At 45.6% G+C, this 11770-nt stretch overlaps 1 protein-coding gene across 6 annotated transcripts in view; it reads left to right on the forward strand.

Moving 5' to 3' along the window:
* The window catches only part of CTCF (CCCTC-binding factor), a 34902-nt gene extending 26093 nt beyond the window's left edge, over positions 1–8809 (forward strand). For all 6 annotated transcript variants that reach the window (XM_069027041.1, XM_069027037.1, XM_069027036.1 and 3 more), the window contains 5 exons: positions 1140–1300; positions 1708–1890; positions 2285–2420; positions 5035–5202; positions 6221–8809. In XM_069027041.1, the coding sequence (XP_068883142.1) occupies positions 1140–1300; positions 1708–1890; positions 2285–2420; positions 5035–5202; positions 6221–6402 (830 nt within the window). In that variant the 3' untranslated portion in view covers positions 6403–8809. The remainder of the gene's footprint in view (positions 1–1139; positions 1301–1707; positions 1891–2284; positions 2421–5034; positions 5203–6220) is intronic.
* The last annotated feature ends 2961 nt before the right edge of the window (positions 8810–11770 follow it).

Below are 11770 nucleotides of genomic sequence, written 5' to 3' on the forward strand. Positions count from 1 at the left end.
CAATTTTCAGTTTCTTCTCATTATTTGAATTTTTTTTTTTCCAAGCATACAAGTTAAGTTTGCCCATAGATGCAAGGCATTTATTGAACTTGGACTGAGATTTCAACAGCATAAGGATTGGGATCTGAAAAGCAAGAAGATCACTTGGCTTAACCTTCTGCACATTGGAAGCCATTAAGTTTCATGCAGAGATATTTTTATCAAGTTAAAAGGTTTGAATTAGACCAAGTATTAAACTCTCCAGGATTTGGAGCTGTGTGTTCACAAAAGCCCTGAGTCCTTGCAGTAGGACATTCCTGATCTAGTGAGCAGTACCCAGTGTGATTCCAGCAGGCAAGCTCTTGTGTTTCTAGAAGGTGACAAACAATACTGTGCCCAAAGCAGCTGAGAGAAAGGAAGGAGCCACGATTTGGCAGAACTTTCTGTCTTTAAACAGAATTATCACCCAAGTAATGGGAAGACAGGCTCCCTTCCAGTAAAGACAAGTGCTACAGTGAGAGGCAGTTTGAGAGGAAGGCAGTCAGTTGATGTCAGGAGCAAACAAGCTGATTTACAACAGAGGAAAACTGATGTTAGCTATGAAGAATTTTTCTTCTAATAATGCTTTAATCTACCCTAAGCTACCTTGTGCAGCTGTGGTATGCTCTTAGTTGAAGGATTTTAAAGAAGTGACTAAAACCTCTGTTGGGGATTATCTGCTGGTGTCCCTGTTGCCTTTTAGCCCTGTCACTCTGACTTCTAATCCTGCAGAAAATCCTGTTTCCCCTGCTGAATTACCTGGCTTCTGGCTGTATCCAGGCAATTCGAGTTAGTCTTAAACATAGCAGTCCACAAGACACTTTAGTTTGATAATCATTTGTCATCAAATGTAAGCGTCCTGAATCAGCACAGATTGCAACTGATAACCAAATCTGGAATCCTGTGGAAAGTCTTAATGGAGTTTTTCTGCAAGCTGTTTCTGTCTGGAAATTGTCTAGTTGGTTCTGCTTGCAAGTCCTTCAGGTTTTTTGTTGAATCCTAAATTAACTATTCCACTGTTTTGTCTGAGCTTGGGAGGGAGGATCACTGAAGGGCCATGGGCTCATCTTTCATGCTTGGAAAGCCATGGTGATAAAAGCTTCTGATTCCTTTTCCTGTAGGTGTCCACTTGCGGAAGCAGCATTCCTACATCGAGCAGGGCAAGAAGTGTCGCTACTGTGACGCTGTGTTCCATGAGAGGTATGCCCTCATCCAGCATCAAAAGTCCCACAAGAATGAGAAGCGCTTCAAGTGTGACCAGTGTGATTATGCCTGCAGACAGGTAAGCTGGGGGCACTGGCACCCCTTAGGAGTGTTGGGACAGGAGCTGAAAATACGGGATAGAAATCTTAGCTGTTAGGTTTGACCAGCTGTCAAGATTGAATTAGCTGTCTATATCTTTTGAAGTGTGTAAAGGAGAGTACAAGTGGCCTTTTCTTGGTGTGATGCTGTCCTGTAGAGAAGAACCTTCTAATTAACAATCTTAAATGGACCTGTTTACCAAGGGATAAGAGTCTGTGTAGAATGGAAGTAGCTAGAACTGAATATGCCATCAATCAAGCTGTTCTTGCATTGCTGTGGAATCATTCTTTTCCTGATATTAAGCATAAAATGTTGGCCTCATTTTAGCTGAAAATTCACTTTTCTGTATCCATTTATGTGAGTTTCCATTTTTCTTGTCCGTGCCAGGAGCGGCACATGGTCATGCACAAACGGACCCATACTGGAGAAAAGCCTTATGCCTGTAGCCATTGTGATAAAACCTTCCGCCAGAAGCAGCTCCTCGACATGCACTTCAAGAGATACCACGATCCCAACTTTGTCCCTGCTGCCTTTGTCTGCTCCAAGTGTGGCAAAACATTCACTCGCAGGGTAAGGGAATATGCTTTGAATTGGGGAGGGTTGGGGTGGAGTGAGGCTTTTTTTAGCCAAGGGGAGGGAAATGTTTACCCAAAAGGAAAGATGGGTGAGATACAGGGTGAAATATAACTCTCTAAATAGAGCCCTTCTCTCTGAGAGGGAAAGAGAGGGGAGAGAATGCAGAATTGGTAGCAACACACGTTAGTGTTGACATCATGAGCAATGTCGAAATGCAACTTTATGAATAAAGTTAATGAATGTACCCATTTCCCCTAAAGAATCTTTTTAAAAAAAGCAAAAGATATAGTTACCAGAAATGTGTTTGAAAATAGAGAGGCAGAATGTCTGGTCTTGAATTCAGTACATGTTCTAACTTTCCTTGTGTTTTTAATCTTTCACTGAGTAGAACACAATGGCCAGACATGCTGATAACTGCTCTGGCCTAGATGGTGGGGAAGGAGAGAATGGAGGAGAGACAAAGAAGGGCAAACGTGGCCGAAAGAGAAAGATGCGTTCTAAGAAAGAAGATTCTTCTGATAGTGGTAAGAACAGCTCAGTACCTTCTGAGAATTACAGGTCTGTGATTCACTGTGTGTGTTAGCTGCTGGTTTGCCAGTTCTGCAGGTTTCTTCTGGCACTTGAAGGAGTCTTGTCTGGTTGGCAAACAGAGAATATGATGGTACACGGCCAAGTACAGAGGGATGTACTGCCTGTGAGGGATAATATAGATCCTGCTGTCCAGGCCTGTTCCAAGACAGTAGTTTAAAAAACAGTCTGACACCCCTTGTGTCAGCTGTGCCATTCCTGTCCTGCCTGTGTGGGAAACTGGTAATTTTTTTCAGAGTCCTAAAAGAGACTGCATGGTTCTGTGGTGCATTGCTATGAAATGTTACTTGATCCTACTTCACCATTACTGGGTGGCATGTCCAGACAACTCCACCACTGAATGGCTTGGCTACTTCTGTGGAGGAAGGCTGGCAACATCTAGGGGAATGGTGGAGATTAATACTTATTTGTGAAGGAAAAACTCAATCCTAGTCCTGTCTTCTGGTAGAGAAAAAACTTCATCATGTCATCAACAGGAAAAGCCAAGTAGAGTCTCAAGACCAACCAGTTCAAAGATGATTTTGCAAAAGGAGTGTTTCTGATTAGTCTTTTATCTGGAGCACTTTATGTAATTAATCAAGGGGTGTAGGTTGGGAGGACAGGGATATTTCTGGCTAGAGAACCATGTATCTGAAATTCTCACATGGCAAACAAGTTTTAGGATGAGTATGATCAAATGATTTGTGAACTTTGATTCAAAAGTAGAAGTTGGTGCTTAAACTCATGTTTGAATAGATATTTGGAAAAATGTATTAAGTGAATTAAGCACATGTAACTAATTGTGCATTAAAAACAAAAAAAGGTAAGGGAGGCAGGGTAAAATAACTGATGGAAGGTAATTCAAAATGTGACATTCTGGAGTATTGCATTCTTAGTATCTGATTTGAAATCTTTCTGGGAGTTTAGCCTGTTTCAAAAACTCACATTTTACTTAGTTGATTTGGTCTGGGTTTAAAACAGGTTTTTTTGGGGGATGCTGGTAAAAAGTCAGGCTTGTTAATGAGCTGATGCTATGCAGTGAATGATGCCCAGGGTCTGTGGCTGAAGGAACCCCTTCAGCCTCAGTGGAAGTGGCAAGTCTGGGTTGACCTCAGGAGTTACTTGATAGATATGAAGAATCGACCAGTGTGAGCTGAGTAGGTGTAAGAAAGATGTCCTAATCACCTGCTTGAGGAATTGCTTTATTCACTGTTGTTTCTGTTTGGAGATATGCAGTTTCTTGAGATTTGGCAACTACTAAATACCTAAAAATTACGAGCAGAGCTGGGATGAAATCAACCCACTTGTATTAATGGGGGAAAGACCAAATAGTGAAAGATAGCTTTTTGTCTCCTGGCTGTCCAACATTAGACAGAGTGTTAATTGATACTCACTGGGTTGAGGGGAGAATGTAAAGAACCTCTAAAAAGGTGGGACCTGAGAAATCCAGTACATAAATTCCTCATGGGGGATATCCCTTGAGTGACTGTAAAATCATGCAATACATACATGCCTCAGTGTGTGAGTTTGGGGTTTTTCCCTTTAGTCAGATACAAGGGAGTATCCTTGTGGCCCACATAAGTCATGAGTGAAGCCACTCCTCTAGTGAACAGCCTTACAAATTTAAGGGCAATCATTTTGCTGTCCAAACAATATTATCCTATTTGACAGCTCTCACTGCTTTTTGTCTGCTCTGGTTTCGCCCAGAGCATTCTGAATGTGTCGGTGGTCCTCACCTATTAACTTGATGGAGTGTTCTGAAGAATAAAGTGTAGAGCTTGAGGAGTATGAGACTGGCTCTTGGATACCTGTTGGGGTTCTCGTGTTTCACAGAGATCCTGGAGTGGCTGCTACTGCAATTTACTTGGGATGTACCTCTTCTATCCTCTTGCCCCTCTATTTTCCCCACACTTCTTGAGATAGCCTCATCCCCTCTCCTAAAGATCCCCTAAGTTGTCCTGTGTGATCCAAAACAGCCTTCCCCTGCATCTCATTGTGTCCCATCCCCAGCCAGGAATTCCCTAGTACCCCATAATATCAAAGGTGATCTCAAGAGCTGCTTCTGTGACTCATTGGGGTGGGTTTCACACCTGGTGGGTTTCACACCTGGTGGCTCTCCTGGGAGTGGTTTGGACACAACGATTTTTCCTCAGAAGCTGTGAATTTGGGTTCCCACCTTCCATTGTGCAATGCTGTGCTCCTCTGTGTTGTGCAGGTGGGGCTTGGATGGGCTGTTGGGACCCTCTGATGGGCTTGGGAGTAGCCCAGAGGTGTTATTTGGTCTCCCTATTGCTGTTGTCTCTGAGCTCCTTTGTGGATGTGCAGAGTAGCTTTTATCACATAATCTAACATAATTAAATTCTCTTTTGCTTTCTGAAGGGCAGCTTGTTCCCTCTAAGTGAGGGTAACAGATTAACAATCTGTGGCAACAGCTTCTGAACAAAGGCCTTGTTTGCCTTCTTTCTCAGCAGAGTTGACTCCTTTTCGATGGGGTTTGATGGTGCTTCTCTGTAGTTGAATGTGTTTTATTCTTGCTTAAACTGAAGATTTATCTGACATCCTTTCTTACAGAGGAAAATGCTGAACCAGATTTGGATGATAATGAAGATGAGGAGGAGACAGCAGTAGAAATTGAGGCTGAACCAGAAGTTGAGCAAGAGGCTCCTGCACCACCTCCCAGTAAGAAAAGAAGAGGAAGACCACCAGGCAAAGCTGCCACCCAACCAAAACAATCCCAGCGTAAGTCACAAATTGAAGCTTACCTTACCCTGCTTGCTTGAGCACCTTTTTCCTTGGATTTGGCTGTTCTTGTAGATGTGATCCCTTCAAATGAGATTATTGTAAAAGTGGGTAGCTGTACTTGTCTCTACATTGCTAAGAACTCACCTTGAAATCTGTTGCAAGGGTTTCCTGGTCATGAGGGGAACGTGGCCACTTCAGGCCATGCTAAAAAGAAAGGACGTTATTTTTTGTTTAGAATTGTTTCATTTCATAGTTGTGCAAACTGCTCACTTCTTTTTGTACCAGTTATGGTGTCTCTGCTGACATACAGTCTTTGGGAAAGCAGCTGTCAGTAAAAACGTCGTGGTGTTCTTACCCAGGTAGCTTTTGCAGGTATTGCCACAAACGAACTTGCTTCAGGCCTTTAGTTCTGAGCAAGGGCTGGTGCAGGTGTTGTTTCAGCTCTACGGGGATGTCCTTAAGAATAGACATTGTGACTGTGCAAAGTCAAAGTAAATAAATTTTAGGCTCAAAGTAGGAAGCGAAATTAGTTCCTTCAAGCAGGTAGCGGCTTGGCTGTTTGCTCAGTGCTACAAAGCATGGCCTGTATTCTTTCTGGAATTATTGTATGGAAACATTTAATGCTGAATTTGTCACTAGCATCACTAAACTTCCCTGAAGTTTAAATTTTGCCTTAGGCCCATATATTGATACGGGGTTTGGTTTTGTTCGTTATTCTACAAAACACATTGTTTGAAAAATGTTTTAGCATGAAAATGCACACTGGAACTGTTGTACTGGGAGCCCATCTTCATACAGGGGCAAGAAAATAGATGCTTGATGCTTGGGTGAGTGAGATGGGTTGAATTGCTCCCCACCCACTGATGTGGCAATGCTTGTTGGCGGCCTCACCTTCCCTCGCCATGGAAGAGTCTTAAGGATCTACCAAAAAGCTGCTTAAGGCATGCAGACTGGCTCTGGAAAAAGTAAAATAAACTGTTTCTCCCCCTCTCCTCCTTTGTTTTTGCCCTTCTAGCTGCAGCAATCATTCAGGTTGAAGACCAGAACACTGGTGAAATTGAAAATATCATAGTTGAAGTGAAGAAAGAACCTGATGCAGAAACAGTAGAGGAAGAGGAGGAAGCTCAGCCTGCTGTAGTGGAAGCTCCCAATGGAGACCTCACCCCTGAGATGATTCTCAGCATGATGGACCGGTGATGGAGGAAGACCACGCTGGCTGACTGAACTGGCCTGGGCTGTGTTTAAGCGGCTCAAATCTATTTTTTTTTCCTTTAATCTTTTTTCTTGGCTTTGGGAAATGCATCATTTTAGACCATTTTACCAAACATACTGGGAAATAAAACGATGTTAGAATGTGATTTAACTAGAACTTGCTGTTTTATGTTAGCATTACAGGATCATGGAACATTAGGAAATATTTTGGAGTCCTTGAGGGTTTCCTCTGAGATGCTTGATTTAGTTTTGCTCTGAACTGCATTGTAAAGCTGGTCCAAGGGCCGTGTTTACATGCACCAAGTTTTAATATACAAAAGTGGAAGCCTTGACTAGAGTATGTGGAAAACCACTCCGGACTTGCCCTTCCAGTTCCCAGAGTCCTTGAGCCTCTTCTCTCCGTAGTGTTTTTAATTGTAAATGCAGACTTGGGAGGGTTCTAGACTTTTGAAATGTTTTTTTGGTTGGTTTTTCTTTTTTTTTTTCTTTTTTTTTCTCCGCTTTTTCCCACTGAGTAGCTCCGGTTCTCCAAGTCGGCTGCACACGGTAGTTTTGGCATGCTCCAACTGGTTTCTGTCCTTAATATGCTTTGCTTTCTGCAAAGCATTTCTGTAATGGTCAAGCTTGTAAATAACTTTTTTTTTTTACATTTTAATCTTTTCCATTAATTAAGAGGTATGCAAAAATGCAGTTTAAATAAACCCCAGTATTCTAATTCCTTTCAAACTAAGTGACAAGAGAATTGATAGAGTGTAAATGTTGGAAAAGCTGTTGATAAGGTAGAGAAAAGATGTACCCAGACTATTGCTTGCAGAACAAGAGAAACCCACATGTGAAATCTGGTTTTGAAGCACAAAAAAATGGTATTTTATAGACTCTTAGACTGGCTTGGGTTAGAAGGTACTTACAGACCATCTAGTTCTACCCCCCTGCCATGGGCAGGGACACCTTTCACTAGACCAGCTTCCTCCAAGCTCTGTCCAACCTGGCCTTGAATACTTCTAGGGATTCAGGGGCAATTTCTCTGGACAACCTGTGCCAGGGCCTCACCACCCTCACAAGGAAGAACTTCTTCCTAATAGCCCATCTAACCCTGCCCTCTGTCAGTTTAAAGCCATTCCCTGTTGTTCTGTCTCTCCATTCCCTTGCCAAAAGTCCTTCTCCAGCACTCTTGTAGGCTCCCTGCAGGTTCTGGAAGGCCACAATTAGATCATCCCAAAACCTTCTCTTCTCCAGGCTGAATAACTCCAGCTCTCTCAGTCTTTCCTCATAGGAATGGTGCTCCATCCCTCGAATCATATTTGTGGCCTCCTCTGGACTTGCTCCGACAGGTCGATGTCCTCCTTGGCCTAGGAATCCCGGAGCTGGATGCAGCACTGCAGGTGGGGTCTCGCCTGAGTGGAGCAGAGGGGCAGAATTCCCCCCTTCTTGCTGCCCATGGGGCTTTGGATGCAGCTCAGCACCCCACGACCAGGGCATGTCCGGTCTCACCCACCAGCTCCCCCCAGTCCTTCTCCCCAGGGCTGCTCTTGATCTGTTCATTCCCACCCTGGACTGATCCCAAGGGTTGCCCCAACCCAGGTGCACCACCTTGCACTGGGTCTTGTTAAGCCTCATGAGATTCCCATGGGCCACTTCTCGAGCTTGTCCAGATCCCTCTGGATGGCCCTGTCCTTCAGGGGTGTCACGGCACCCTAAGCTTGCTGTTACCAAACTTGCTGAGGGTCCACTTGATCCCTTCATCTATGCCATTAACGGTGATACTAAATAACACTGGTCCCAGTGTGGACCCCTGAGGGACACCAGTCACTGCTGTCCATCGGGACTCTGAGCTGTTGACCACTGCCCTCTGGATGTGACCAGCCAATTTGACACATAGATTAACCTTTTTGAGTTATAATTTCACGAATACATTTTCTTTGCTCTATCTTGTAGTTGTATTTTGTGTTTATGAATCCTTTGTTAAGACAAAAGTGGTGATTTATAAGTGGGTCACTGCAGCCCTCAACCTGGGCCAGGAAATTTTATTAATAGGTCAGTAATTCTACAATTTTTGAATCTCTGATAAAGACAAAAAAAGGAATAATGTGAAATACAAATGATGCCTGTATATGAAAATGTCACATGTTAAAATATGTAAGCTTTTTATAGAGCCTCAGTCTTGCTGATTTCAAACAAATTTTTCTTCTATGTATCGCTTTTAAGAGAGCTATCAGTTTAGCTATCAGACTCTAGGTTGATGCATTTTTGTACTTAGCTGTACTGTGTGATATTTTTCATTATTTTAGGAAGCCAACATGGGAAAAAAATACTGTTATAAAATATGTAATGGGGTTTGAAAGCTGGGAAGGAGAATATACTGCTGTACAGCTAATAAATAATAACGGATTAACACGTGTGCTCACTGGCTGCTTTCTTTGTGTATATCAATGGTGCGACCTGGCAGCCATCTCCAGATGGAAAAGCTGCTCTTCCCAGAAGGATGCTGTCAACAGGAGCCAGCTCCTTTCTCGCTGCAGGTGCTCCCTCTGCTCCGTGCTGAATGCAAGGTACCTGTCCATGACCTTAAATCTGGGTGTGCCGCCCTGTGTGTAGAGGAGAGAGGATGTAAAATGCAAATGTTGGCGTTCACAGCTTGAGCTTGGAGTAACATGGGAGTAGTTGTTACTTCTGTTTGTTTTGGCTGTGATTTTAAGTTATTATAGCTGATGGTTTAATTAACAGGAATATCGTTTCCATTTCATTCTGAAGAATGGGACTGGTACTTGGGTGGAGTTTCTGTGGTGTATTTTTTTAGTTGCTGTGACGGCAGCTTAGGGAGCCAGCTGTGGGCAGTCACTGCAGGCTCAGGATAGAACCTCCTCCTGCCGGTATGGGAGTCACTGCAAATGACACTACTTAGGAGCTTGTAACCAAGCACAAGAGTTGCTAGTTCTGGTTTTCACTAGGTGTTTGGTGACTAGTTATCCCTGGTCCTGAGGGATGGTCCTATGACTTCCTGAGGAAATCCTGTCTGGAGGTGGAAGCCTGGAGTGCTCAGCAGGATGGAGGCTTGTTGGAGCAGGTGGGAGGGGTTGTGTAAGGGATGCTTCGGTGAGAAGTCAGGTCTGAGAAATGGGTAAATCCTCAAGTGCTTTCCCAGCTGGACAAGGAGCTTGTGTACTCAGAAGCCAAAGATGTTTCGGTCTGAGGCAGTGCTGAGGTGGTTTTGCATAAGCCTGGAGGGAGGCTTTGTAGTGAGTGGGAAAACCAAAGGTGTCCTTGGGCTGTAAGGAGAGCCATCACCATCTTTTAAAGCTTGTGGCTCAACCCAGTGCTGATGAGTGGGTGTGAAGGATTGTGCAGTGGCTTTGCTTTAGGTGGTGGCCCAAGGAAGTGCCACACATGCTCCAGCAGAGACCTCCCTTGGTCTGAGTGTTCCACATGCAGCAGCTCATGCTGTTGTACCCAGGCCTGGGTGACAGCATGTGCAGCAGCAGGTGCTGCAGCTCTCCTGGAATTCAGAAGAGCTGGAGGGAGGTGGCTGTGTGTGAACAGCTTAATGGGGGGCTGAAAGGAAGAGAGTCTGAGAAGTGTATTTGTCCACAGACCACAGGTGTGGTTGGGCCCGAGTGGCCTCTGTAGTGCTCATCTGAGGAAATACCATCTGAGGAATGATTTCTGAGCAACTTTATTGTGATCTGATCCCAGAACTTTCTTCACAGACCCCAGCAAAGGTTTAGTGAGGATGGGAGCTGTCACCCTGTGGCTATTCTCTTTTTTTCCCCAGCCTGGCGTGTTACCTTGCAGTCTGCTCAGTTGACCTGGTTTCTCTGTGCTTGCTCAGTCGATGGTCCTGTTATGCAGACTGGGTTTTATTTGATTTGAGCTCGGGCTCCTGCCTTGGGCAGGGATCTCTGCTTGTCTGCCTCTTGCAAGCTTCCGGTTTGCCCTGGGAGGAGCTGCTGTGGAGAGAAGCAGAGCAATATCCCAGCCTGCTCCCGAGGACACGCATCCAGGGCAGCATCCACAGCCTGAATATGGGCAGAACACTTCTGCTCAACCCAAGAGCTGTTATCAGTGCTGGAAAAGCTGGCCTTGGGCTGTGAGTGAAAAGCCAGGGCTGGAATGGATCCAAGGTGCATCACTGCCTCTGCCAGTGGCTTGGCCTGGCTGCCATCCCTGGTGCTTGGGCTGCTGTCCTCTGCTGCTCACGGAGGAGGTCTGTTGCTCCGGGCATCCTCATGTGCCTGTGCTTGCACAGAGGCAGGGAACACTTGTGCACATGGATATCTGCCCCTCTCCTGGAGTACATGTCCTGCTGCACTGGTGCTCGGAATGTTCCAGCAAGTGGGACCCAGTATTTTGGGGAATGAGCTTCGGATGCAGCTTGCCTGGAGATCCTCTGTGCTTCTAATCTTCCATAGAAGCCATTCTGATGGGTGCAACAGGACAGCTGCTCCCTCTGTGTCCTGAATATCCTTGCATGACAAAGCTGGAAAATTGTGCCCTTTTGAGAAGTTCAGATACCAATAGCCTGGCCTCATCTCATCCTGGAAAAAGCACGGATCCAGCCAGGACTGTTGCTGGTGGCCGCTGACTCCAGTGGGTGGTGAACACCCTCTGCCCTTCCTCTTCCTGGTGCTCATCCATCTGCTGACGTAGCTCAGGAGGCTCAAGGAGGTGCCTTGGCAGAGGTTGGTCCTTGCCCTGAGCTGTGTTCTCCCCAGTCACCTCCTTGAAAAGAGCTTTGTGCTGTGGCTGGGCTCTGTGAAGATGCCTTCCCTGCGAGGAGACACTTCCTGCCTTCGCTTTCACACGGAAGGTGGTTTCGGAAGCGCTGTGGCCCCAGGTGCATGTGGCAGGAGGGCAACATCACCCACTGCTTCCAGAGACCACCTTCTCCCAAGTCATTCTACCTCTGGGAAAGCTCTGTGAGCCCCTGGTTGGCAGATTGCAGCCTGGAACTTGGAAGTTTGTCAGAAAGGAGCAATTTCAGGGAGAATGCAGCTGGCACTGTCCATCCCAGTGGATGCTGGTCACAGGGACCCAGGCTGCTGGCTGAGAGCAGCTCTGCCTCTCCCTCAGCACCTTTCCCGAGTCTCTAATGGGGCCAAGCTGAGCCAACAGTGGGAAACACCGAGTCCAGGGAATCTCTGCAGCATGTTACGGGGCGTACAATAGCTTCCTGGTCCAGAGCCTTCCTGTATGAGTGGAGTGGTTGATGTGCTCAGTCCTGTTGCTCCGAGGAGGTCACCTGGCTTCTGCCTCTCGTCCTTGCTTTGGGACAGCACCTTTGTTCCTTTGGCAGGATGGTTGGGGCATTTCTGCTCTGGAAAACCCCTTCCGTCAGCATCCTGCCATGGGCACCGGC

Source organism: Aphelocoma coerulescens, chromosome 11, assembly GCF_041296385.1.
Source record: "Aphelocoma coerulescens isolate FSJ_1873_10779 chromosome 11, UR_Acoe_1.0, whole genome shotgun sequence".
Taxonomy (NCBI): Eukaryota; Metazoa; Chordata; class Aves; order Passeriformes; family Corvidae; genus Aphelocoma; species Aphelocoma coerulescens.